General features: G+C 43.3%; 2 protein-coding genes across 7 annotated transcripts in view; both read left to right on the plus strand.

The window, feature by feature from the left end:
- The first annotated feature begins 686 nt into the window (after positions 1-686).
- Positions 687-12,771, plus strand: LOC109879324 (ectonucleoside triphosphate diphosphohydrolase 4). 4 transcript variants are annotated; one of them, XM_031819866.1, is made up of 13 exons: positions 687-809; positions 4,658-4,764; positions 4,909-5,103; positions 5,220-5,425; positions 7,723-7,873; positions 7,984-8,087; positions 8,203-8,262; positions 8,417-8,571; positions 10,111-10,277; positions 10,387-10,711; positions 10,858-10,943; positions 11,045-11,206; positions 11,321-12,771. In XM_031819866.1, exons 2-13 carry the CDS (start codon positions 4,757-4,759, stop codon positions 11,553-11,555), a joined length of 1,854 nt encoding a protein of 617 aa, XP_031675726.1. In that variant the 5' UTR covers positions 687-809; positions 4,658-4,756; the 3' UTR covers positions 11,556-12,771. The 4 variants fall into 4 exon arrangements, with proteins under 4 accessions (XP_031675726.1, XP_031675727.1, XP_020327095.1 ...); XM_031819867.1 differs by having other exon boundaries at positions 8,417-8,547; XM_020471506.2 differs by lacking the exon at positions 687-809 and adding an exon at positions 3,998-4,225 and having other exon boundaries at positions 8,417-8,547.
- An 11,957-nt stretch (positions 12,772-24,728) lies between these two features.
- The window catches only part of LOC109879339 (mitoferrin-1-like), a 28,203-nt gene continuing 25,539 nt past the window's right edge, over positions 24,729-27,392 (plus strand). The window contains exons 1-2 of one of the 3 annotated variants that reach the window (XM_020471521.2): positions 24,731-25,242; positions 25,324-25,382. In XM_020471521.2, the coding sequence (XP_020327110.1) occupies positions 25,212-25,242; positions 25,324-25,382 (90 nt within the window). In that variant the 5' untranslated portion in view covers positions 24,731-25,211. Of the gene's footprint in view, positions 25,383-27,392 lie in introns of all 3 variants that reach the window. The other 2 variants (XM_020471513.2, XM_020471527.2) reach the window with 2 other exon arrangements.

The raw sequence follows: 27,392 nt of genomic DNA on the forward strand, positions 1-27,392 counted from the left end.
GGTTGTTGCCCTCCTACGACCTCCTCCACGTCTCTTGATGTAGTGGCCTGTCTCCTGGTAGCGCCTCCATGCTCTGGACGCTACGCTGACAGACACAGCAAACCTTCTTGCCACAGCTCACATTGATGTGCCATCCTGGATGAGCTGCACTACCTGAGCCACTTGTGTGGGTTGTAGACTCCGTCTCATGCTACCACTAGAGTGAAAGCACCGCCAGCATTCAAAAGTGACCAAAACATCAGCCAGGAAGCATAGGAACTGAGAAGTGGTCTGTGGTCACCACCTGCAGAACCACTCCTTTATTGTGGGTGTCTTAATTATTGCCTATAATTTCCACCTGTTGTCTATTCCATTTGCACAACAGCATGTGAAATTTTTGTCAATCAGTGTTGCTTCCTAAGTGGACAGTTTGATTTCACAGAAGTGTGATTGACTTGGAGTTACATTGTGTTGTTTAAGTGTTCCCTTTATTTTTTTGAGCAGTGTATTAAAAACAAATACCTTATTTACGTAAGTATTCAGAACCTTTGCTTTGAGACTTGAAATTGAGCTCAGGTGTGTCCTGTTTCCATTGACCATCCTTAATGTTTCTACAACTTGAATGGAGTCCACCTGTGGTAAATTCAATTGACTGGACCTGATTTGGAAAGGCACACACATGTCTATATAAGGTCCCACAGTTGACAGTGCATGTCAGGATTTTGTCAGGAGAAAGAGAGCGTGGTTCCAGCTAAAGGTGGATTACGGACAGAGCTGGTGGAAGTCATGGACCCTGAGAGCACACTTGTTTGAAATTGAAAAGTGTCATGGTAACGTTTGAAAAAGAATAACATCAAGCTGAAGCAGCTGCATTATTAGTGGGATGCACTGTTGAGCTTTACATCCTGAGGGGTTTGTGCTGCTTGTATAGATTATGACAGCCAGTTAAATGGTGTCCTTTGAGAAAGCAAGAACAAGATGTATGTTAGATGTTCAGTATTATAAGGAGATGTATACAGAGGAGTAATGGAGGGGGAAAAGAGAGACAGAGGGAGGAAGATGGCGAGCTTCAGTCAGTTAAAAATGGCAGGAAAAGGGGAGATGGCTTGTTAAAGAATGTTAGAAAATGAGTGAGCTGAAGACAGGAGGAGAAATGGAAGTGAATGAGGGTGAAGTATCAGAGGTGTGGTGAAGTTCTCGGAGCCCGAGGCATGCACCGAGGTTCAGGATAAAGCTGAGTCTGACAGGAGTGATGTTTTTGGAAGAAGTGGACCCTTGTCTTTTGGCTGATAAATTTGTGGTTTCAGGGTAGGTGAAAACAGAGTTGGGTGCTGTGGAATTGGTGAGGGTAACCAGACGTGGTGTTGTGATAATAGTTTGTGTTTCTGCTGGTCAGAGGGAGAAGGCACTCGAGTTAAATGAATCGGGGCAAGAAATGTGGTTTTGTTTCGCTTTCAAGAAAAGGGTCTTTGCCCGACAAAGTGATGTTAGGATATAAGTTATCCTATACGAGCTTTTGTACCGACTACATTACGTTGTTACTGTTGTCAAGCTTGTGGCAGCAGTCTGTAGGAGGGAGGTTCATAGGTGTGAGAAGTGTGCAGAAGGGCCTGAGACAAAGGAATGTGTAGCATTGGGGAAAGTAGTGGTATGTGTTAATTGTAGGGGTGCCCATGGGGCTGGGGATCAGAAATGTCCCGTGTGAGAGAGGCATGTTGAGGTTTCCAGGGTTAGAGTAGTGCAGAAGTTGTCATATGTGAAGAAAGTAGGGGGGAATATGGATCAAGGGGGAGGGATCCTGAGAGGAGTGGTGTGAGTAGTAGATCTGTACCAGTACAGAGGGATAGGCCAAAAAGTGATATCTATTTCAGTAAGATTGGATTTTTAGCATTTATAGCAATGGTTATCAACTACTGCAGGGATGGAACATAAGTCACAGAATATTGAGGTTGTGGTGGCAGCTGCAGAGAAGTATTTGGGTGTTCGTGACTTGACTTCAGAAGAGTTGCAGGGTGTGTTAAGTGGTGATGTCTCATCATTTCAGGTTGTTGGCATGAGGTCAGACTAAATAGATTTAAATAGTGGAGTAGGGTGGTTTTTATTTATTTTTTGTGAGTAGTTAGATGGCAATTGTTTTGGGGTAAAAAAAAAAAAATTCAGCAAAGTACAAGGGTACTTTACTCCATTCTAGTAGGTGGCAGTAATGCAACATATTGGATGCCAACCGCCATTAAACCTCATCGAAGAAGTGCATGTCAGAGCAAAAACCAAGCCATGAGGTAGAAGGAATTGTCCCTAGAGCTCTGAGACAGGATTGTGTCGAGGCACCGACATGGGGAAGGGTACCAAATATTTCTGCAGCATTGAAGGTCCCAAGAACACAGTGGCCTCCATCTTTCTTAAATGGAAGAAGTTTGGAACCACCAAGACTCTTCCTCGAGCTGGCTACCAAGCTGAGCAATCCGGGGAGAAGGGCATTAGTCAGGGAGGTGACCAAGAACCCAACGGTCACTCTAATAGAGCTCCAGAGTTCCTCTGTGGAGATGGGAGAACCTTCTGGAAGGACAACCATCTCTGCAGCACTCCACCAAATCAGGCCTTTATAGTAGTGGCCAGACAGAAGCCACTCCTCAGTAAAATGCATGGCAGCCCGCTTTGTGTTTGACACTTTGTACATAAAGACTCTCAGACCATGAGTAACAAGATCCTCTGGTCTGATGTAACCAAGATTGAACTCTTTGGCCTGAATGCCAAACGTTATGTCTGGAAGAAACCTGGTACCATCCATACGATGAAGCATGGTGGTGGCAGCTTCATGCTGTGAGGATGTTTTTCAGTGGTAGGGACTGGGAGACTAGTCGGAATTGAGGGAAGGATGAGCGGAGCAAAGTACAGAGATCTTTGATGAAAACCTGCTTCAGAGTGCTCAGGAACTCCGACTGGGGCGACGGGACAACGACCCTAAGCACACAGCCAAGACCATGCAAGAGTGACTTCGGGACAAGTCTCTGAATGTCCTTGAGTGGGCCAGCCAGAGCCTGGACTTGAACGCAATTGAACATCTCTGGAGAGACCTGAAAATAGCTGTGCAGCGACACTCTCCATCCAACCTGACGGCGCTTGAGAGGATTTGCAGAGAAGAATGGGAGAAACTCCCCAAATACAGGTGTGCCAAGCATGTAGCGTCATACCCGAGAAGACTAGTGGCTGTAATCCCTGCAAAAGGTGCTTTAACAAAGTTCAGAGTAAAGAGCCTGAATTTGTGTAAATTTGATATTTAATTTTTTAAAATATAAATTAGCAAGAAAATCTAAACCTGTATTTCCTTTGTCATTATGTCAAGAAATTACACTTTGACACTGTCAATAAGCATTATGAACATCATAATCACATAGGCCAGATTGGCCTATCACGTACATTCCCTTATGTCAGTCATTAGTCAAAAAGAGGGTGTCTTGTCCTGCTCCTTCTCCTTTATCCACCCCAATCATCAGCAACAGCATTGGGGTAGGTGCATGTCTGTCATTGTTGTGCTCAATTACAATGATAATTTAATATGGTCAATTTCAGAATTTTATAACATAAACATACTGTTGACAAGTAGGCTATACTGTAATTGAATGTTTTGCCTTCTGTGGTAGGTATGTTTTTTTTGACTATGTAGGTGTCATTACCAGCCATAAAATAATGCAATTTGTCACAACAGGTCTAAATAGATGTGCCATGACAGTATTAAGACCATGTTATGTCAGCTGTTATAACACTGGGTGTCAAGTGTCACCCAGTTTTCTTTGTTTCCTTGTTTCCAGTGTAGTTGCACATTTTTCTTAATTTGTGGCAACTTTGAGTTGTTGGGGGTGGGGGCCACCAATCTAAACTCATGAGGGGCAGCAAGAAAACAACTGATACACAACTAAATTACGAAATTGCACCTTGTGTGTTCTACCTCGCAATAGTAAGCAAAGACACCGCCTGAGTCCCCCTCCAAAAAGGATCAGAGGATGCTGCCAGTTTCCCAACCCTGAGCAAGCAGGCTGTACCAGTGAAAGCCGCCAGGGAGTGCCAATGATTTAAAAACATTCGTACCGCACCTTTTACTAGCTACGTCACATCTGCCTGACCTGCGCACTGAATACTAGCTAGTTAGGGTGCTGTTAGCGCATCCTCCCAATAGTATTAGTAACAATATTCAGCAGCAAACGAGCTAATGTAAATGTTATGCAACGAAGTCGTTCGAAACGCAACAGTAAGTACATTTTAAGTTTGGTTTTAGATGGACCGTGGGCACAGCATACTCCTAGTACAGGGCAGGGGCTAACGGTAGCCTAGCAATACCCCGGCTATCGTCGTTGGTTAACCAGTGATCTGTTTGTTTCGCTAGCCAGAATCCAAACATTCGCCCGCTTAATAAGCTTGCTAGCTAACAGGTATATTGTATACCAAATAGGCTAGGAAACGCTACATAGCCAGCTAACGTATTGTCTTAGCTAACTAAACCAGCTAACAAGTTGAAATCGGACCAGTATCATTACATTATTATGCAATGCAGTACGTGGCAGTTGTGCCGGTGGATGCGCTAGTGGCCAAATGTCACCATTGGTATTGACACGCGTTGGTATCGATGTCATCAGTAATAATTACTGCTTAGCTTGTAGCTAACGTGTTTATTTTTATCAAGACAATGAGCAGATGGAGAAATGGTGAGGCTCTGAAGCCAACAACAGACTCGTGTCCCCTTTGAATGATTTTCATCCAGTGAACGAGGACAGTCCACGTCATGGGAAGGTAGGCTCGACCGACTGAGTAGAGGACTAGGAATTGTTACCCTTTAATTATTATTCCATGGACGGCATGCATGCCGCTATTGCATAGACTAGTCAAAGTGTATTTTACCATACATACATACCAAGGTCTCACTTGTCCTTACAGGATCAGCTTCTCGTGCCTCCCAGCCTCCTGGCACTTCAGCCTGTCACCCCTGGTTCTTCCTCGTCTACTGCTACCTTCATTCAGGCAGCTACTCTTATTTGGTCTGCTGGTGGGATTGCTAGGACTGCTTTACCTGTTGTTGGTAACAGGAAAGGGCCAGGACATCTGGATCAGAAAGGACAACTACTTCCATAGGTGAGTCACTAGTAGCGGCACATTAGAAGATATCATTACATTCCTGTAAAGACAAGAAAATGTTTGGCTGAATTTTGCTTTCAATTGTCAACTTTTCATTCACCTCTGATCACCAGACACTTGGCGAGAGTCACAGATGTGGAGGCCACCGACACCAGCAATCCCAACCTGAACTACGGTCTGGTGGTGGACTGCGGTAGCAGTGGCTCCAGGGTGTTTGTGTATTGTTGGCCCCAGCACAATGGTAATCCCCATGATCTGCTTGACATACGACAGATGAGAGACCAGCACAGGAAACCAGTGGTCATGAAGATCAAGCCAGGTGAGACATACCTGGTTGCTGATGACTGGTGTGCTGCTGGGAAGAGCCACATGTATACATTTCCACTCTGGTTTCATAAGGTAAACTCAGCAAAAAAAGAAACGTCATCTCACTGTCAACTGCGTTTATTTTCAGCAAACTTATCATGTGTAAATATTTGTATGAACATAAGATTCATCAACTGAGACACAAACTGAACAAGTTCCACAGACCTGTGACTAACAGAAATTGAATGTGTCCCTGAACAAAGGGGGGGTCAAAATCAAAAGTAAGTCAGTATCTGGTGTGGCCACCAGCTGCGTTAAGCACTAGTGCATCTCCTCATGGACTGCACCAGATTTGCCAGTTCTTGCTGTGAGATGTTACCGCACTCTTCCAACAAGGCACCTGCAAGTTCTCAGACATTTATGGGGGGAATGGCCCTAGCCCTCACCCTCCGATCCAACAGGTCCTAGACGTGCTCAATGGGATTGAGATCTGGGCTCTTCGCTGGCAATGGCAGAACGCTGACATTCCTGTCTTGCAGGAAATCACACACAGAACAAGCAGTATGGCTGGTGGAATTGTCATGCTGGGGGGTCATGTCAGGATGATCCTGCAGGAAGGGTACCACATGAGGGAGGATGATGTCTTCCCTGTAACGCACAGCGTTGAGATTGCCTGCAATGACAACAAGCTCCATCCAATGATGGTGTAACGCTCATTCCTTTGACGATAAACGTGAATCTAATCATCACCCCTGGTGAGACAAAACCGCGACTCGTCAGTGAAGAGCACTTTTTGCCAGTCCTGTCTGGTCCAGCGACGGTGGGTTTGTGCCCATAGGCGACGTTGTTGCCGGTGATGTCTGGTGAGGACCTGCCTTACTACAGGCCCACAAGCCCTCAGTCCAGCCTCTCTCAGCCTATTGCGGACAGTCTGAGCACTGATGGAGGGATTGTGCCTACCTGGTGTAACTCGGGCAGTTGCTATCCTGTACCTGTCCAACAGGTGTGATGTTCGGATGTACCGATCCTGTGCAGGTGTTGTTACACATGGTCTGCCACTGCCAGGATGATCAGCTGTCCTTCCTGTCTCCCTGTAGCGCCATCTTTGGCGTCTCACAGTATGGACATTGCAATTTATTGCCCTGGCCACATCTGCAGTCCTCATGCCTCCTTGCAGCATGCCTAAGGCACGTTCACGCAGATGAGCAGGGACCCTTGGCATCTTTATTTTGGTGTTTTTCAGCATCAGTAGGAAGGCCTCTTTAGTGTCCTAAGTTTTTATAACTGTGACCTTTAATTGCCTACCGTCTGTAAGCTGTTAGTGTCTTAAAGTCTTCCCGCAGAAATCCTGTTAACGGGATAAAATTCGACAACATCCGGTGATTTCGGCGCGCGCCGAATACAAAATCGTAATAATAAACATGAATGAAAATACAAGTGTTTTACATCGTTTAAAAGTGTAACTTCTTGTTAATCCAGCCGCTATGTCAGATTTCAAAAAGGCTTTACGACGAAAGCATACCATGCGATTATGAGGACAGTGCCCCACGTACAAAACCATTAAACATTTTCCAAACAAGCAGAAGTGTCACGAAATTCAGAAATAGCAATAAATCACTTACCTTTGAAGATCTTCCTCTGTTTGCAATCCCAAGGGGCCCAGCTACACATCAAATGGTTGTTTTGTTTGATGAAGTCCTTTGTATCCCAAAAAGGTCAGTTTTTCTAGCTCATTTAAAAAATGTAAAAAGCCCCCAAAAACTTTTTATAAAGACTTGGCATCTAGTGGAGGCCCTAGGAACTGCAATCTGGGAGGTATTCCTTTTTATTTTCCCATAAACAAGGATTTGGATGGGCAGATTCCTGCCATAACAGTTCTGTTATACTCAGATATTATTTGAACAGTTTTAGAAACTTCAGAGTTTTCTATCCAATACTACCAATTATATGCATATCCTAGCTTCTGGGCCTGAGTTACAGGCAGTTTACTTTGGGCACGTCAGTCATCCGAATTACCGAATACTGCCACCGGCCCTCAAGAAGTTAACCGTTCCACAGGTGCATGTTCCTTAATTGTTTATGGTTCATTGAGCAAGCATGGGAAACAGTGTTTAAACCCTATACAATGACGATCTGTGAAGTTATTTGGATTTTTACAAATTATCTTTGAAAGACAGGGTCCTGAAAAAGGACGTTTCTTTTTTTTTGTTGCTGAGTTTAGAAGACATTGGCTTAGTTTAAAACACTTATCCATTCCACCCAATAAAGACAGAGCCATGGTCTTCATACTTTGTGATTTTTTTTTTGTAGGCATCTCAGAGCTTGCAAAAACACCAGAGAAGGCCAGTGATTACATCCACCCCCTGCTGAGCTTTGCTGCCCAGCACATCCCCAAACACAAGCACCAGGAGACCCCTCTGTACATCCTGTGCACGGCTGGAATGAGGGTGCTGTCTGACAGGTACACCCCAACTGAGTATTTCTCATCTTGAGATGGAAACTTGCAAGTGTTTATTTTTTATTACCGCTGTGACCTCCCATGTTAACATTGGCTTATTTCCTCTTTTTCAGTCAACAGGAAGCACTTCTGGAGGATCTACGGACCGATATCCCTGTACATTTCAACTTCCTCTTTTCTGATTCCCATGTGGAGGTCATTTCTGGCAAGCAGGAAGGTGAGCTAACCTGTTTAGAGTAGCAGGCAAGCTAAACACTGGCCATTCAACATTGAGATGTCACCATCTGTGTTGGAAATGCTGGAATATATAAATTATCCTTGTTTTTGGACAGGTGTGTATGCATGGATTGGAATCAACTTTGTCCTTGGAAGGTTTAATCATGTGGCTAGTGGTAAGTATCTAAATACATTTCCTTAAGAGATCTGCATATCGTCACACTGAATACTTTAATTCCCTTATTTTACTTACCTCTGACACCACTTTATTTGTCTTTCATTATTTTTCTTCAATGGGACCTGTGACTCCTTCCCCTATCCTTCCTATAGAGAGGGATGCAGTTGTAGAGGTGCAGGTACCTGGAGGTGACCAGCAGGAGGCGCTGGTGAGGAAAAGGACCGCTGGTGTTCTGGACATGGGGGGTGTCTCCACTCAGATAGCATATGAAGTGCCCAAAACTGTAAGCTTTGCTTCTCCACAACAGGTTATTATCAACAACAATTTCCCTTTTTTGTGCTCTTTTAATTTATCACTCACTCATTTTCTCTTCCCACCACTCATTCCCTGGTTAAACCTGTAAACATCATGTTTGTCCTCTGGAGATGAAGTCCTCTCCATTCAGAGTGGACTATTGGAGGTCTGCTCTAAAGATAAGCCTGCTGCATTGCTTCATAGTAGAATGTGTTAGTTGAAACTCTAAAGGTAGACTCCGCAATTTGATATAGATGCATACAATAAACCGCATAGTGGGGTAATTTCTGCAACAGCTAAGAGCGTTAAAGTGCAAGAATCAACTTCTTTGCTGTTTTTGGTCCTCTGGCTACCATGCTGTAACAACATGTAGCGAACCCATGCACACACGTGCAGATATTGTGTCTGTAGCTAGCTTTCCATCCAACTGGCAACAGATTTTCATGCAAATATTTTAAAATGGCATTTTCCCACCAGATTCCATCAAATTGACTTGTGGATAAATGGCTGTGTGATGACAGTGCACATAAAACAAAACAAAATTATACTTTTGCGGTTAAATGCAATGGAAATCCATTTAACTAGTATTTATTTAACTCTACTAATGGTTTTCTCTCAAAAAATGTTGCATTATATAGCAAGTTTGCCCACAACAGCTCACAGATACAGTGTGGGTAGGGCCTACATTAGATCTATTATTATTATGGACAAAATAAATCATATCACCTGAATAAGATACTCAATATTTATTGGAAAGTTAGCATCAAGCTCATCACCTTGCACTTTCACTACCCTGTGAAGTTTCATCTGTAGCCTAACAAACTGCATGGTTTCCTGACAAGTCGTAGGAGGACGACAAATGTTATTGGGTGACTTTACTTCAATATGATGGTTATAATATCAATATTTGTGTGTAAGTGTTAACGCCGACATTTCTTGCATAATTTTTCCGACACAAAGATCCCACCTTGTCTAGCTTATTTTATCTTGTCGACATTTGGAAAGTTTACCGACAAATCTTCTGTTTCCATCAGGCCTGTTATGACTTTAAATTTTTTTTATCCAACATGTACTGTACTTGCATAAAAAGGTTGAATGGAAACCTGGTTACTGTGTGAGAGCAAAGTTTTGCATCTCGCTCATCTCAATATCTACGGTGCTGCTCATGGCAACGTCATTTCGCTGAGTCTACTTTTAAGATCACAGATAATGCTTAAGAGCCATCGTGCAAAACATCCATGACCAGATAATAATACATTCATTTAAAACAGTCCAAGTCCATCAGCTTTTCAGTCCTGCGCAATTATTTTTGCCAGTTCACAAACATGTTTGGTTTTCAATTTACTATGACAATTTGCATGCTCTCTTACTCTTGTAGTTTTTGCTCTCCACTGAACGTAATTCACCTGCAGTTTTTTTCTAAATGCGGAACTTTATAGAACTGTCGTCTTGATCAAAGTTTCTTTAAGTAAATGGTTGTTATACATATATAGACAGTCCTAGATCAAATAATGTCATTTCCTGGCTGATATTGAATGTTTGATTTTTATAGGAGGAAGTGGCCAAGAACTTACTTGCAGAGTTCAACCTGGGTTGCGATGCCCACCGGACAGAGCATGTCTACCGGGTGTATGTGTCCACCTTCCTGGGCTTTGGAGGCAATGCTGCTCGACAAAGATATGAGGAGAGCATTGTCAGGAACACTCTCACTAAAAACAAGTAAGAACCTTTAACACATACTATGATAGCTAATGATACTGATAGTTTACTAGTTTGACATTGCTCACTGCTGTCATTATGGAGAGCTCATTTTAGTTGGTTTGTCCAGGCTCCTGGGTCTGCATGTAGGTGAAACGGCAGAGTCCCCCCTGCTCGACCCGTGTCTACCCACAGACCTGCAGGACGAGGTGGGGCCAGCGACACAGAAACTCCACCTGCGTGGCACAGGGGATTTTGATCACTGCAGACAGCTGCTTCAGCCCTTCCTTAACCGCACCAACGAGACTCACTCCTCCCTCAATGGCATCTACCAGCCTCCCATCGACTACCCCAACAGCCAGTTCTATGGGTTCTCTGAGTTCTACTACTGCACAGAGGATGTGTTGCGCATGGGTGGTGATTTTAACTCCTCAAAGTATTCCGTTGCTGCCAAGGTGAGGCCTTACCACAGCAAAGCAGCACTTCTTCAATGTAGTTGGCACTCCTAACTGCATGGAAATGCATGTATTTCACCATAGCTTAGGCTACTTGCAGTAAGATGGTGGCTGTGTTTACAATCAACATTGTGCTTCATCTCCAGGGTTACTGCGCCACCCAGTGGAGATCTCTGAAAGAGCGATTTGACTCAGGCTTATATGCATCTCATGCTGATGTTCACAGACTCAAGTAAGTCCCACCACCAGCTCTGGCTCTTTAGTAAGACTTGAGTCCAGTAATAGTAAAGAGTTGTCGGGGAGAATTCATGTAAACATTTGTCTTGTGTGCAGGTACCAGTGTTTTAAATCAGCCTGGATGTATGAGGTATTCCACTCAGGCTTCTCCTTCCCTATAGACTACAAAAACCTGAGGACTGCCCTCTTAGTTTATGATAAAGAGGTGCAATGGACTCTTGGAGCCATCCTTTACAGAACCCGCTTTCTACCTTTAAGGTAAGAGAACACTTGCTGTCACACTTCATCATGCTTTAACACTGTGATACGCCAATATATTTTTGCTGATTAGGATATGGAGAAAACTTGCACTATTTTACATTCCTTTCCAAGGGATATTCAGCAGGAGACCCTCAAAGGAGTCCACGCCCACTGGCGTCACAGCTTCTCCTTTGTCAACAACCACTACTTGTTTCTGGCCTGCTTCCTGGTTGTCTTCCTCTCCATCTTGCTCTACTTGCTGCGACTCCGACGTATCCACAGCTGTACCACGCAGCGCTGCACCCCCTCTACTGTTGAGTGGTTAGAGGAGGGTCTGGGATCCCCCTCACTCCCTATCACCCTCTAGACTTCAGCTTTCACGCCAAAACCAGCTCCTTTCCCTAGCTGGAGTCCCTATGCCTGCACTTTTATGTTCAGGCCTTCATTTGTTAGCTGGTAATGACAAAAAACTCTAAAACTGAGTTTGATTTTGAATGAATCCAATGAACAGAGAAACAGCACTGGGAGGGACTCTGGTATGGGAGATCTTGCATGTTGAGTTTGCATACTTGAGTTAACCATGAGATTGTCTTATTTATTTTTAATGATGTCAAAATCTGCCTTTTTTTTTAAAAATGTTGCTGGAAATATGAACTAGGTACTTGGTGTGTAACTCCTTGCCTGAGGTTTGAGAGCTCCCCATGCATACTTTATCCAGTCACGCAGGTTTCGTTAAAGCTTCCTGTAAGGTTCGAATGGCAGCTGCCTCATAACTTCCCCTAATTAGTCAATCAAAAAACAACACATTTTTAAAGAAAGTCCTTAAATTACTGTCTTTTCCAATTAGTGCACAGAATTGAATCAATGTGAATAGACGAGCAGGTTCGAGGATGATAGTGAAACCGTTACTGTTTAGAGTACATACTGTATTAGCTCATATGTATAGATTCTCTGTACTTGAGTGGAGTTTCACTTCCTTTCCTGTCACATTATCCTGATGCAATTTAATATGTTTGTGTACTAGCGGCTCTGTTTGTCGTTTGGGTGCATGATTAGTGAATGCTTATTTGTTGTGTGGAGGAATGGTGTATGCCTCTGCTTACCCTCTGTACTCTTCAGTGTAGACCGACACCTGTCATACTTTCATTGTCATCGCTTCTTTTTTTACTTTAGTTTCTTTTGTATCCTTTGTTCTGCCTTCTATTGCAGAACAGGCAGCATCTATCAAAGCTGCAATGGTGCAATATTTATTGTCTTATCACTGGAGAGACACTCCAGCTGAATCCACACAGTGCTCAGAGCTACAGTAGGGTAAAGAATGTCTGTCTTTTCAGCTCAATGGTGTCACGTGATGGGGTGCCGATAATTTAATTTGAAATCTCGACAAACACACTGGGCTTCGTTTTCAGAAGCTGTGATATCACTGCTGTAAAGGGGTTAGTTTATGAAAGCATATTATAGGCCATATTTATATTGAAGGGTGTACTTAAATCAATTCACAGTTTGCACAGGATTTTTGTTTTGTTTTACAATACCATTGGTGTTGAATAATAAAGAGATTGTTTTGAGACTTCAAAATATAATAATAACTTCAAAATATCAACGAAAGCTACAAAAATCATCAAACGCAATCTGTTGATTTTCACTTGTGTTCACGTGGAATATATTGGGTGCCCTCGTTGTCTTGAGGAGAGTTGGAAGGAAATTGCTGATGAGTTTGAGTCCCCGTTGGTTATGTAAGTATTGAGTAAATAAACACATTTACAGCAGCCATGGTCAGGGTTTACACGTCCCCAGTAGCACGGGAAGAAAAGGAGTGTACCACAAGGATATCAATCAAGACGACTAGGCTGCAGTCAGCCACTAATGACCAGGTCACACAAGCCTATTAGAGGCCATGTTGTTGTAGCCGGCCTGTCAGAGTCTGGGTGACCAGGTTGGAAACACTGCACTATGGGGGTTTGTTTTCACTCCTCTCTCTGTCCTGTGTTACATTTCAGGTCTGCCAGCTGGTGATGGATGAGTCTGACGAGGACGTTAGTTTAATACAGGTTGACCATTAAGATGGGACATGTAAATACTGCATTGAACAGATTGCATGCAATGCATTTTACAGATTCATCTATTTTCACTATGAAATTGTCATTGTCCTGTAATTGTGAGAAATGCTTAGAGCTGAAACAACAGTATTTAACTGGTCAAATTGTTTAGCTTAGGTAGTGGTCATTAATTCAAAGTGCCAGAGACTAGAGACAGTAGCTGTCTGAGATATCTGCATTTCGCATTTGTAAATTCAGTAAAGGTCTAACCTCACAAACCTCCTGCTGGCCTATTCCTGTCACAGATAACTTTATCGCAATGTCCATATGGAATTATAGAAAGTACATACTACATGCATAATTGCACATCACAGATGCTTTTTGATGCTCTGTCTGCACCCTATAGCATTTTAAACCCCAGGAAACTGAGGTCTCAGCAGCCAATGGTTTTAATTCCAATAGGGGGCATTGTTATCCATGGTAGCATTTTACAGTTACCCTGTAAGTACAGTCGTATACAATTACATGTATCAAACCAAGCAGAATGTTACAAATCAGAAATAGTCATGTAATAGCCACAGCATATGTGAAAGAGGGAATATAGTCCAATATTTGCTGTAATTTGTAAATTCCCTCTCAGATCATTGTTGAAAGTGTATACCAGCTGTAGTTGTCACCAGCAGCATTTGTGTACAAGTGGTGTAGGTGCTTCAAGAGGCTGCTCTCCATGTGCTGAGTCATCCTCCATCTACACATGGGTCATACCACTTCAGCTTCCTCCCTCCCCACTGAGTTGCACTGACGTTGGTTACGTGATGAAGTTTGAAGGCGGGATGTTTGAGGAGCTTACGCTACAACTTGTGAGGTGGTGATGGTAGGGCTGTAGGAGGGATCCCATCTGATCCTGCCTCTGCTGCACCTCATTCATGTCTTAAACAGAGTAGGCCTTATAAACAAACTAACAAGAATCTATTTCCACAGCTTTACCACTTGAATTAGATTGGGATACATTTGTTGTGGCAGAATATTACATTTTAATTTATATATGACATTTAGGCATTCAGTTTAAAGTACACTACATTACCAAAGGTATGTGGACACCTGCTCGTTGAACATATAATTTCAAAACCATGGGCATTAAAATGGAGTTGGGCCCCCATTTGCTGCAATAGCAGCCTCCACTCTTCTGGGGAGGCTTTGTACTAGATGTTGGAATATTGCTGGAGGGACTTGCTTCCATTCAGCCACGAGCATTAGTGAGGTCGGGCAATGATGTTGGGCAGTTAGACCTGGCTCACAGTCAGCGTTCCAATTCATCCCAAAGGTATTTGATGGGGTTGAGGTCAGGGCTTTGTGCAGGCCAGTCAAGTTCTTCCAAACCGATCTCTACAAACCTTTTCTGTATGGGCCTAGCACGAGGGAATTGTCATGCTGAAACAGGAAAGGGCCTTCGCTAACTGTTGCCGCAAAGTTGGAAGCACAGAATCGTCTAGAATGCCATTGTTTACTGTATCGTTATAATTTCCCTTCACTGGAACTAAAAAGCCTAGGCTGAACCATGAAAAACAGCCCAAGACCATTATTCCTCCTCCACCAGTTTCCACTACTCCAGAGTCCAACGGCAGCTAACTTTATACCACTCCAGCCGACGCTTGGCATTGCACATGGTGAGCTTAGGCTTATATGCAGCTGATCGGCCATGGAAGCCCATTTCATGAAGCTCCCTTGTGCTGACGTTGCTTACAGAGGTAGTTTGGAACTCGATAGTGAGTGTTGCAACCAAGGACATACAATTGTTATGCTCTACGCGCCTCGGCGATCCCGTTCTGTGAGCTTGTGTGACCTACCACTTCGCAATGAGCCGTTGTTGCTCCTGGATGTTTCCAATTCAGAATAAAAGCAGTTACAGTTGACCGAGGCTGTTTTAGCAGGGCAGAAATTTTACAAACTGGCTTGTTGGAAAAGTGGCATCCTATGACGGTGCCACGTTGAAAGTCACTGAGCACTTCAGTAAGGCCATTATACTGCCAGTGTTTGTCTATGGAGATTGCATGTTGGTGTGCTTGATTTTATACACGTCAGCAATGGGTGTGGTTGAAATAGCCAAATCCATTCATTTGAAGGGGTGACTGCATGCCTTTGGTGATGTTGTGTATACTGCATCTGGACAGGTGTCTAGACTAGGGAGAACAATGTTGATAATTTTAAGTAGCCTAATCTTAAATATTTTATGATTGATAATGAGTAGATGACCCTTCTGTCTTTGGGACATTAGGCAGGTTTCCATCAAACCTTTTTATGCAGTAAAGTAGGCTAAATGTTGGACAAAACATTTCAAGACAGTCGAAATGTCGACTAAACAAAATATGCTAGACAAGTTGGTGTCATTTGTGTTGGTAAAATTAATTATGTGGGAAATGGCGGTGGAAACGCCTTTATGTGAAAATATTGACATAATAACCATCATATCAAAGTCAATTTGGAGTCCGCGATTATGTGTTGTGTGGTCCTCCCACTTTGATTTGGGAAAGCATGCAGTTTATTAGGCTACAGATTAAATAAATTATGATGAATTTGACAGGGTGGCGAAAGTGCACGGTGATGAGCTTGACGATCCTTTCCAATAAATACCGAGGATCTTATTCTGGTGGCATGATGATAGATGCTTGGCTGCCGTTTGACAAATAAAAATAGTCTTGCTCTTTTGTCCATAATAATCTCATCATGCAGTAGGCTATACCCGCACTGAGTGGTCGGTCACATTCACTGTATAACCCCCACAAAAATGTAGATAAAACGATCAGGAGAGTTGAAAAAGCGATGGAAACTCATTTAAATTGTATTTTGTATTCGGTACATGGGAATTTAACCGAAAAAGCTAGTTTTATGTGCACTACTCAACACGCACAGCCTTTTATAAAGTACATTTGATGGAACCATCTCTGGTGGGAAAATGCTTTTAGAATATTCACGTGAAAATCTGTCGGCAATTGGGTGGAAACCTATTTTATGTGGCGTTCTTTTAAACTACTTACGTAGATCAACATTTGCTCCTGTTCAGTGGCAGAACTAAAGTTTTATACATGGGGTGGCCAGGGGGAGGCCAAGGCTACTTCAGGGGGTCCATAGACCATGACCGAAAATTAGTGTGTAACCCTAACTTGGCATCTAAGGAGCATCAATGAATCCTATAATTGCTGATTAGAGATAGAAGTGATAATTCACTTAACCCGGAGTTCTTCAATATGGCAGATGGTGTGGTCCAAAAGGGTTACTTCTCTAGAATTCTTTAACATACTATGAATTGTTTGTCTCTACCTGCAGCTAAATTTATCACTCACTCACACACTTGGGTCACTTTTCATGAATATATATAATCTGGGTCTATAAGTGTTGAACATCCAAAATATTTTCAGAAAATAAAGCTCAAGCACCAAGGAGATAAGATAGCATTTGTGTGTTACATAAATTGCATAGTTTATTTACAAAGAGGTAAACTTACTGCAATTTGACATACCGGGTATGAAGCAGAAATGGACTTTAAAAATAATTTTGGTGCCCAGTAATATTACAAATTTACAGTATCATATTTATGCTCATATATATATATTAGGTTAACTAGTAGCAAAGAATAGTTTTGGAATTGGCCTAATCAAGACCAAATTAAATCTGTGTCACATGATACCCTTTGGATTTGTTATTTTAGGATGTCAGTGTACTAGCTAGGACACAGTGCAGGTTTTAATCATAACCAGAGGGACCAAATTATCCTAGGTAGATTTAAAACAGCATAATTCTGCGGTTCTGGTGAGAACTGGCAAAATGTTTCACAAACTCATTCATGTTGAGGGAGCGTGCCCTCCTTGACTCAACACTGAGAATTCCGAGGTGTCTGCATGTAAGGGGAGTGAGATGGTGTTGGTCAGAGGCAATCTAGGCACTTGAATATCTACATTTAATTTGTATATCATTTTAAATTATGAAAACAATTGTATTTTTTTTACCTTTATTTAACTGCACCACCCTCTGGAGAGCCCTGCGGTTGCGGGCGGTGCAGTTGCCGTATCAGGCAGTGATACAGTCAGACAGGATGATCTGAATTGTGAGGGTGTTAGGGACCAAGACACATTTCTTCAGCTTCCTGAGGTTGAAGAGGCACTGTTGCTCCTTCTTCACTCAGCACCCTGTCTGTGTGGGTGGACCATTTCAGATCGTCAGTGATGTGTACGCCGAGGAACTTTAAGTGTTTCACCGTCTCCACTGTGGTCCCGTTGATGTGGATAGGGGCGTGCTCCCTTTGCCATTTCTTGAAGTCCACGATCAGCTCCTTTGTTTTGTTGATGTTGAGTGAGAGGTTATTTTCCTGGTACCACTCTCCCAGGGCCCTCACCTCCTCCTTGTAGGCTGTCTCGTCAATGTTGGTAATCCGGCCTACTACTGTTGTGTCGTCTGCAAACTTGATGATTGAGTTGGAGGCGTGCGTGGCCACACAGTCATGAGTTAACAGGGTGTACAGGAGGGGGCTGAGCATGCACCCTTGTGGGGCCCCGTGTTGAGAATCAGCAAAGTGGAGGTATTGTTTCCTACCTTCACCAGCTGGGGTGTGGCCGGTCAGGAAGTCCAGGACCCAGCTGCACAGGGCGTGGTTCAGACCCAGGGCCCCAAGCTTAATGATGAGTTTGGAAGGTACTATGGTGTTAAATGATGAGCTGTAGTTGATGAACAGCATTCTCACATAGGTATTCCTCTTGTCCAGATGAGTTAGGGCAGTGTGGTTGCGATTGTGTCGTCTGTGGACCTATTGGGGCGGTAAGCAAATTGGAGTGGGTTCTGGGTGTCAGGTAGGGTGGAGGTGATATGGTCCTTGACTAGTCTCTCAAAGCACTTCATGATGACGGAAGTGAGTGCTCAGTCGTTTTGCTCAGTTACCTTAGCTTTCTTGGGAACAGGAACAATGGTGGCCCTCTTGAAGCTTGTGGGAACAGCAGACTGGGATAAGGATTGATTGAATATGTCCTTAAACACACCAGCCAGCTGGTCTGCGCATGCTCTGAGGACGCGGCTGGGGATGCCGTCTGGGCCTGCAGCCTTGCGAGGGTTTTACTCACATCGGCTGCAGTGAAGGAGAGTCCGCAGGTTTTGGTAGCGGGCCGTATCAGTGGCACTGTATTGTCCTCAAAGCGAGCAAAGAAGTTGTTTACCCTGTCTGGGAGCAAGACATCCTGGTCCACAAAGGGGCTGGTTTTCTTTTTGTAATCTGTGATTGACTGTAGATACTGCCACATACCTCTCGTGTCTGAGTCTTTGAATTGCGAGGTGGGCAAAACAGAGGATCCGCTTCGGGAAAGTCGTATTCCTGGTCGTAATGTTGGTGAGTTGATTTAGCTCTTATATCCAATAGTTCCTCCCGACTGTATGTAATAAAACCTAAGATTACCTGCGGTAACAATGTAAGAAATAACATGTAAAAAAACAAAATACTGCATAGTTTCCTGGGAACGCGAAGCGACGTGGCCATCTCTGTCGGTGCCGGAAGTCTCAATCAGTACGTACAATTTAAGAATTATGAAAATTGTATTTAATGAAATAAACAATAACATTTAAAAAATATATATATATTCAACAGTCTGATAGAGCCCCACAGTGGAGGTGTCATTATACACATAAATCTTAGTGGTCAAACAGGGAAATGTTCCAGTCATTTTAAAATAAGGGCTATGTTTCATGTAGGTTTACCCTGGCATGACATTTTGTTAACCATGTAAATCTCTCTTGGACAAGGTCAAAACTACAAATCCCTGCAAGCTCCTACACGTCATCTCCAAGGTGGCATAGCAGTTCAGACGTCTTTTGTCCTCGTCTTGTCGTGTCCTGTATATATATATATTTACAACTTTTTCACATACATTTTATTTTTATTTTCCATCAACTCATCTTCAAAACACTCTCCTGCAACCCGCCTCACCAATGTATATTTATAAAAAAGTATTATTTACCTCAGATCTGTAATCCTCCAAGAAGCTAGCCAGAAACTCCAAGAAGCTAGCCTGAAACTAGCCAGAAGCTAATCCAGAAGCTAGTTCAGAAGCTAGTTAGCTCCTTTACTGGCAAATCGTTAATATTCAGCTAACCACGGTTTGTGGTCATCAGCTATCCTTTAGCTCGAAAATCTATCGCCAGTTCTGTACGGCGCGGCTCGGAACGGAACATACCGGACCAATTTTTCTCTCCATGTCCCTGGATTTCGACTGCTCTCTGGACATTCATACCCGGATCTCACAGCTAGCTAGCTGCTATCCGTGTGACTATCGGCCTTCGTCGATTCCGGAGCAAACATCAATTATTCCGGAGCTAGCAAGCTCCGTCAATCACTCCTGAGTTCCATCAATCACACCTGGGCTGCAGTCACCTATCCGGACCCGTTTTACTGCCTTCGCGGAGCCCCACCGGGCCTTCACAACTGGACTGCCGACGTTATCTACCCGAAGGAGTTATTCGGCTGGCTCCTCCGTCGCGACGTTACCTGAACGCCCATCTGCGGCCTGCTAACCGTTAGCTGTCTTACCGGCTGCTATCTGAATAGACAATCGGACAATTTTTATTTTTTATTTTTTTTATTATTATTATTATGTTTTCTTCTTGGGCCTCTATAACTATATCTATTGTTTTTATTTTTGTTGTTGTTGTGTGATTTGGATGAATCCCCTCTACCACACGGAACCCCACTAATCTACTGACTGAACGTAAGGGGTGGCTAACAACAGACCTCCATCCTATGCTAGCTTGCTACCGATGCCCTGGCTAGCTGTCTAAATCACCAACCAACCTCTCCACTCACCGGACCCTTTTGATCACTCGACTAAGCATGCCTATCCTTAATGTCAATATGTCTTGTCCATTTCTGTTCTGGTTAGTGTTTATTGGCTTATTTCACTGTAGAGCCTCTAGTCCTGCTCACTATACCTTATCCAACCTATTAGTTCCACCACCCACACATGCAATGACATCTCCTGGTTTCAACGATGTTTCTAGAGACAATATCTCTCTCTTCATCACTCAATACCTAGGTTTACCTCCACTGTATTCACATCCTACCATACATTTGTCTGTACATTATACCTTGATGCTATTTTATCGCCCCCAGAAACCTCCTTTTACTCTATGTTCCAGACGTTCTAGACGACCAATTCTCATAGCTTTTAGCCGTACCCTTATTCTACTCCTCCTATGTTCCTCTGGCGATGTAGAGGTGAATCCAGGCCCTGCAGTGCCTAGCTCCACTCCTATTCCCCAGGCGCTCTCTTTTGACGACTTCTGTAACCGTAATAGCCTTGGTTTCATGCATGTTAACATTAGAAGCCTCCTCCCTAAGTTTGTTCTATGCACTGCTTTAGCACACTCTGCCAACCCGGATGTTCTAGCTGTGTCTGAATCCTGGCTTAGGAAGACCACCAAAAACTCAGACATTTTAATTCCAAACTACAACATTTTCAGACAAGATAGAACTGCCAAAGGGGGCGGTGTTGCAATCTACTGCAAAGATAGCCTGCAGAGTTCTGTCCTACTATCCAGGTCTGTACCCAAACAATTTGAACTTCTACTTTTAAAAATCCACCTCTCTAAAAACAAGTCTCTCACCGTTGCCGCCTGCTATAGACCACCCTCTGCCCCCAGCTGTGCTCTGGACACCATATGTGAACTGATTGCCCCCCATCTATCTTCAGAGTTCGTGCTGCTAGGCGACCTAAACTGGAACATGCTTAACACCCCAGCCATCCTACAATCTAAACTTGATGCCCTCAATCTCACATAAATAATCAATGAACCTACCAGGTACCTCCCCAAAACCTTAAACACGGGCACCCTCATAGATATCATCCTAACCAACTTCCCCTCTAAATACACCTCTGCTGTCTTCAACCAAGATCTCAGCGATCACTGCCTCATTGCCTGCATCCGTAATGGGTCAGCGGTCAAACGACCTCCACTCATCACTGTAAAACGTTCCCTGAAACACTTCTGCGAGCAGGCCTTTCTAATCGACCTGGCCGGGGTATCCTGGAAGGATATTGATCTCATCCCGTCAGTAGAGGATGCCTGGATATTTTTTTTAAATGCCTTCCTAACCATCTTAAATAAACATGCCCCACTCAAGAAATTTAGAACCAGGAACAGATATAGCCCTTGGTTCTCCCCAGACCTGACTGCCCTTAACCAACACAAAAACATCCTATGGCGTTCTGCATTAGCATCGAACAGCCCCCGTGATATGCAGCTGTTCAGGGAAGCTAGAAATCACTGTCACCACTGATAAATCCACCATAATTGAGAATTTCAATAAGCATTTTTCTACGGCTGGCCATGCTTTCCACCTGGCTACTCCTACCCCGGACAACAGCACTGCACCCCCAACAGCAACTCGCCCAAGCCTTCCCCATTTCTCCTTCTCCCAAATCCATTCAGCTGATGTTCTGAAAGAGCTGCAAAATCTGGACCCCTACAAATCAGCCGGGCTAGACAATCTGGACCCTTTCTTTCTAAAAGTATCTGCCGAAATTGTTGCCACCCCTATTACTAGCCTGTTCAACCTCTCTTTCGTGTCGTCTGAGATTCCCAAAGATTGGAAAGCAGCTGCGGTCATCCCCCTCTTCAAAGGGGGGGACACTCTTGACCCAAACTGCTACAGACCTATATCTATCCTACCGTGCCTTTCTAAGGTCTTCGAAAGCCAAGTCAACAAACAGATTACCGACCATTTCGAATCTCACCATACCTTCTCTGCTATGCAATCTGGTTTCAGAGCTGGTCATGGGTGCACCTCAGCCACGCTCAAGGTCCTAAACGATATCTTAACCGCCATCGATAAGAAACATTACTGTGCAGCGGTATTCATTGATCTGGCCAAGGCTTTCGACTCTGTCAATCACCATATCCTCATCGGCAGACTCGACAGCCTTGGTTTCTCAAATGATTGCCTCGCCTGGTTCACCAACTACTTCTCTGATAGAGTTCAGTGTGTCAAATCGGAGGGTCTGCTGTCCGGACCTCTGGCAGTCTCTATGGGGGTGCCACAGGGTTCAATTCTTGGACCGACTCTCTTCTCTGTATACATCAATGAGGTCGCTCTTGCTGCTGGTGAGTCCCTGATCCACCTCTACGCAGACGACACCATTCTGTATATTTCCGGCCCTTCTTTGGACACTGTGTTAACAACCCTCCAGGCAAGCTTCAATGCCATACAACTCTCCTTCCGTGGCCTCCAATTGCTCTTAAATACAAGTAAAACTAAATGCATGCTCTTCAACCGATCGCTACCTGCACCTACCCGCCTGTCCAACATCACTACTCTGGACGGCTCTGACTTGGAATACGTGGACAACTACAAATACTTAGGTGTCTGGTTAGACTGTAAACTCTCCTTCCAGACCCATATCAAACATCTCCAATCCAAAGTTAAATCTAGAATTGGCTTCCTATTTCGCAACAAAGCATCCTTCACTCATGCTGCCAAACATACCCTTGTAAAACTGACCATCCTACCAATCCTCGACTTTGGTGATGTCATTTACAAACTAGCCTCCAATACCCTACTCAACAAATTGGATGCAGTCTATCACAGTGCAATCCGTTCTATCACCAAAGCCCCATATACTACCCACCATTGCGACCTGTACGCTCTCGTTGGCTGGCCCTCGCTTCATACTCGTCGCCAAACCCACTGGCTTCATGTCATCTACAAGACCCTGCTAGGTAAAGTCCCCCCTTATCTCAGCTCGCTGGTCACCATAGCATCTCCCACCTGTAGCACACGCTCCAGCAGGTATATCTCTCTAGTCACCCCCAAAACCAATTCTTTCTTTGGCCGCCTCTCCTTCCAGTTCTCTGCTGCCAATGACTGGAACGAACTACAAAAATCTCTGAAACTGGAAACACTTATCTCCCTCACTAGCTTTAAGCACCAACTGTCAGAGCAGCTCACAGATTACTGCACCTGTACATAGCCCACCTATAATTTAGCCCAAACAACTACCTCTTTCCCAACTGTATTTAATTTTAATTTATTTATTTATTTTGCTCCTTTGCACCCCATTATTTTTTATTTCTACTTTGCACATTCTTCCATTGCAAAACTACCATTCCAGTATTTTACTTGCTATATTGTATTTACTTTGCCATCATGGCCTTTTTTGCCTTTACCTCCCTTCTCACCTCATTTGCTCACATTGTATATAGACTTGTTTATACTGCATTATTGACTGTATGTTTGTTTTTACTCCATGTGTAACTCTGTGTCGTTTTATCTGTCGAACTGCTTTGCTTTATCTTGGCCAGGTCGCAATTGTAAATGAGAACTTGTTCTCAACTTGCCTACCTGGTTAAATAAAGGTAAAATAAAAAATAAAATAAATAAAATCTCTAGCTGACACCTTTGCTAACAGGTATTATGTCAATTTAAAACTTGCACAAGAAAGTTCACAGAATTGTCCATTTAAAGTAATGTAGGGTACAGGCCAATATATTGATTAAAGTAACCTTGTCCTAGAGAGATTTACACGATTATCAAAATGTCACACCAAGGTAAGCCTACACAAAACACAGCACTTATTTAACTTGTTTCTAAAATCCCCTATGGGAAAAATGAATGGTGGAAAAATGATTGGAACCGTTTCCCTGTTTGACCGCCAGATTATATGGTAATTATGGCTCATACTGTGGTACCCTATTGACCTCCATACAAAAAACTCCATGCTTGGACGGAGACAACTATATTTTCTGCCGAGTTGGGCCTCTGTCTTCCTCTTTGGTTTAGCTAATGTTCCACTCCTTGTACTCCATGCTAGCATCAGCCCTCAGCTAATGTTGAGGGGATTTTAAATGCTTCCTCATGCGGTATTCTAGTGGCATAGGTTATTATTTAGTAAGGACAAAAATCATAGAAAAATGTATTACTTTTGAAATAGACAAGGGATCAATGACCTTTGTGACCTTTTTGTGCTCACATTGGTGACTGAGCAGCTAACCGATCGCTGCACCTACCTCATCCCCATACTGTTTTTATTTTATTTACTTTTCTGCTCTTTTGCACACCAGTGTCTCTACCTGCACATGTTCATCTGATCATTTATCACTCCAGTGTTAATCTGCTAAATTGTAATTATTCACTCCTATGGCCTATTTATTGCCTACCTCCTCATGCCTTTTGCAAACAATGTATATAGATACTTTTTTTCTACTATGTTATTGGCTTGTTTATTGTTTTACTCCATGTGTAACTGTGTTGTTGTCTGTTCACACTGCTATGCTTTATCTTGGCCAGGTCGCAGATGCAAATGAGAACTTGTTCTCAACTAGCCTACCTGGTTAAATAAAGGTGAAATAAAAAATTAATAAATACAAAAAAATTGAAAAGACCAGTCAGTGCGCGGATTCGATTATGCTGAGCCGCGGGGTGGGAGGAGCGCCATCTCAAAGCGAGCAGTAATCTGTGCTGCTCGGTCATTTTGTCAAGAAGGCAGCATGGTGCATAGTCCAAAAAGTAAAAGTTTTAATTTTCTAACAAATTTTCATTGGAAAGGTAGATAAAGCGTTTTTATTTAAAGCCAACACTTTTGCATGAGAAACCCAGAATCCTACTAATTGCTACACGTACTTAATTACATCACTTTTGTTTTGAGCCGACATCGCCGAATGCAATTAACTTTCAACCGATGAAAAACATGCCTACACGGGCCCCCGGGTGAGTTCAATCGAACACCCTCATTTTGGTATGCCTAGCTGGGCTACTTTCATTGGCTGTTGGTCCCGCCTCATTTTCGGTTTTCTGGATGTTCATTGCTCAAACTAGACAGCCATCGTGTTTACTGCCGACGTCATTTAGGCGCTCGAACTCGGTAATGATGTTGTGGTTATCCATGCCTCTCATTCGGTGCTTGTGTCTGAAGATATCCTTTTGACCAGTCTGCCTCGCATGGAGTTGCGCGCTGATGGCAACCGTGGAGATGTCGGAGATTAAAGGTAAAGATGAGGAGCCTTTAGAAGGCGAGGGCGATTACGAAAGTTTACCACCTCATGCCTCATTGACAATCCACATGACAGCAGGAGCAGTGGCTGGAATCCTGGAGCACACGGTGATGTACCCCGTGGACTCTGTCAAGGTAGGCGAGCTAGCTACCCCATGAATCAAGTGATGGCTCAATGACCCATTTCATTCGCATCATTATGCATTTCTGTTTTTTTGCTCACCAACAAGCAGAGGAGGAAATAACCTTACCAGATTTGCTTGTGTGTAAACGAGCTATTTGGCTAGCTAGCTGCTAACTAGCCAACTAACTAACGTTATGAGACATGCAAGACACTGTTGCTAGCATATGTGTCTTGCTAGCATATGTGTCCCTGTTTCCCTGAAAATATTCACCCTGTTAACGAAACATGCTATTGAACGTTTCCAGTAAGTTATTGCTAGTTAGGTAACGTATAACAGTTAGCTTGTTTGCTAAAACTTTCAAATCCAACAACCATCAAGTTCTGGTTAACGCCTGCACATGTTGAGATAGCTCTCTGACATTAACCACACAGTGCCCATTTGTTCTATATTCCTAATCGTACCCACAACCGACCTTCCTATTAAACTAGTTGTGAGGCAATTGAGACAAACAGGTGAAATTCAAAAGCTCTCAAACAGGCTCAAATTTAAGTGGCCTTGGGGGAAAGGTGTTCCTAAAGGAACTGGACAACTAGTTAGTGGTCAATATTATTTTTCATATTAAATATACAAAACCAAGTGGTTTAGTCCTGGTCTGGACTAGTCAAAGCTGAAGGGCATGTAGGTAGCCTATAGTAAGACATAAGTAATGAGTAAGTGGTTGTGAACTTTGTTCCCTGCTATGCCCCCTCTCATTGCATACCGGTAGTTATTGTTTTCCAGTTCATTCATACATGTTTATCTAAGTACATTGCTGGATAGCCCTGTGTACATAAACACTTGACTTAACACATCAACAGAATAAAGTTTGTGGCAAAAAAGGCATACAACTTTTTATCTTAATCAACCATTAGAATGAGACAATCTGACTTGGAGCCAAACTAGGTTGCGTCTATTCAACAGGGTTACACAAGCCATTGTCGCCACTTCCTCAGTAGCTGCCAGGATCTGGTGTTGGACCTTTCACGCTGTCCATCTTACAGCTCAAGGTTTAAGAGCCAGACTTGACATGTTTGATCAACACATAGCCACAGTGTTTCATTAACTCAGCTGCTATGAACTTCATTTTAATATAGGAATAGATTAAAGTTCAGTAGATATTCTGTACCCCTTACTTTCCACTGAAAGATTGCTTCTTCATCACTAAGTCTGTGTTTAGATTAGGGACGCCAAAACCGTCATATGTATCGGCATAGCGGAATAAGAAAGCAATAGAGGGTGACGGCAAAAGCAAGCCAGCATGAGGGTATGCTCTGCTATGGTGATTTCAGTAAACAATGAGTGCAAATCAACATCTGTTAGAAAACAATGCTATGGCAAAATTATGTATTCAAACTTTGGCGGCAATGTCTGTCTACTGTGGCGGCTGACAGCATTCACCGCCAGTCTCAATGGCATTTACCGTCATGCTCCCATTGAAAACAATGACATCAGGTTTGCCGTCTTCCATGAGGAGTTAGGCCGAATTGTTTTTAGTGACTACTGACAAGGAAAATAACCCTGACAACTAAGAAGCAGCTCATCACTTCAATTGTTTGTCATTGGGCTAGGCCAATTCAGTGGCTGCATAAGACATTACTCATACTCTATAAAAACATTATGAGAAGAAAGATGGTACCAGGGTGATTTCCCCGCTAAGGAGACCCTAGACAGAGAAGAGAACTATTTACTGAATCTCTGTAAAATTAAGAAACAATAACCTAGTTGTTGATGTCCCTGTGATAAAGATTGCCAGTACAGGATAAACACAGGCTACATTAATTCATAAAACAATAAAACCCTTGTGTTTTACAGGAGCCTACATTACTGATCTAACCTTTTATATATGAGAGAGTTGCAGAGTTATCTATACGGCCCTCTGTACTACTTCTAGAAGTGTCGGGTGTTCTCTTCATGTCCCAGCGTGGAAGTGTTTCAAATTATTCACTTGCAGAAAAATGTTGTGCGCACTATCCCGCTCTTA

This window comes from Oncorhynchus kisutch, linkage group LG3 (assembly GCF_002021735.2).
Source record: "Oncorhynchus kisutch isolate 150728-3 linkage group LG3, Okis_V2, whole genome shotgun sequence".
NCBI classification, from domain to species: Eukaryota; Metazoa; Chordata; class Actinopteri; order Salmoniformes; family Salmonidae; genus Oncorhynchus; species Oncorhynchus kisutch.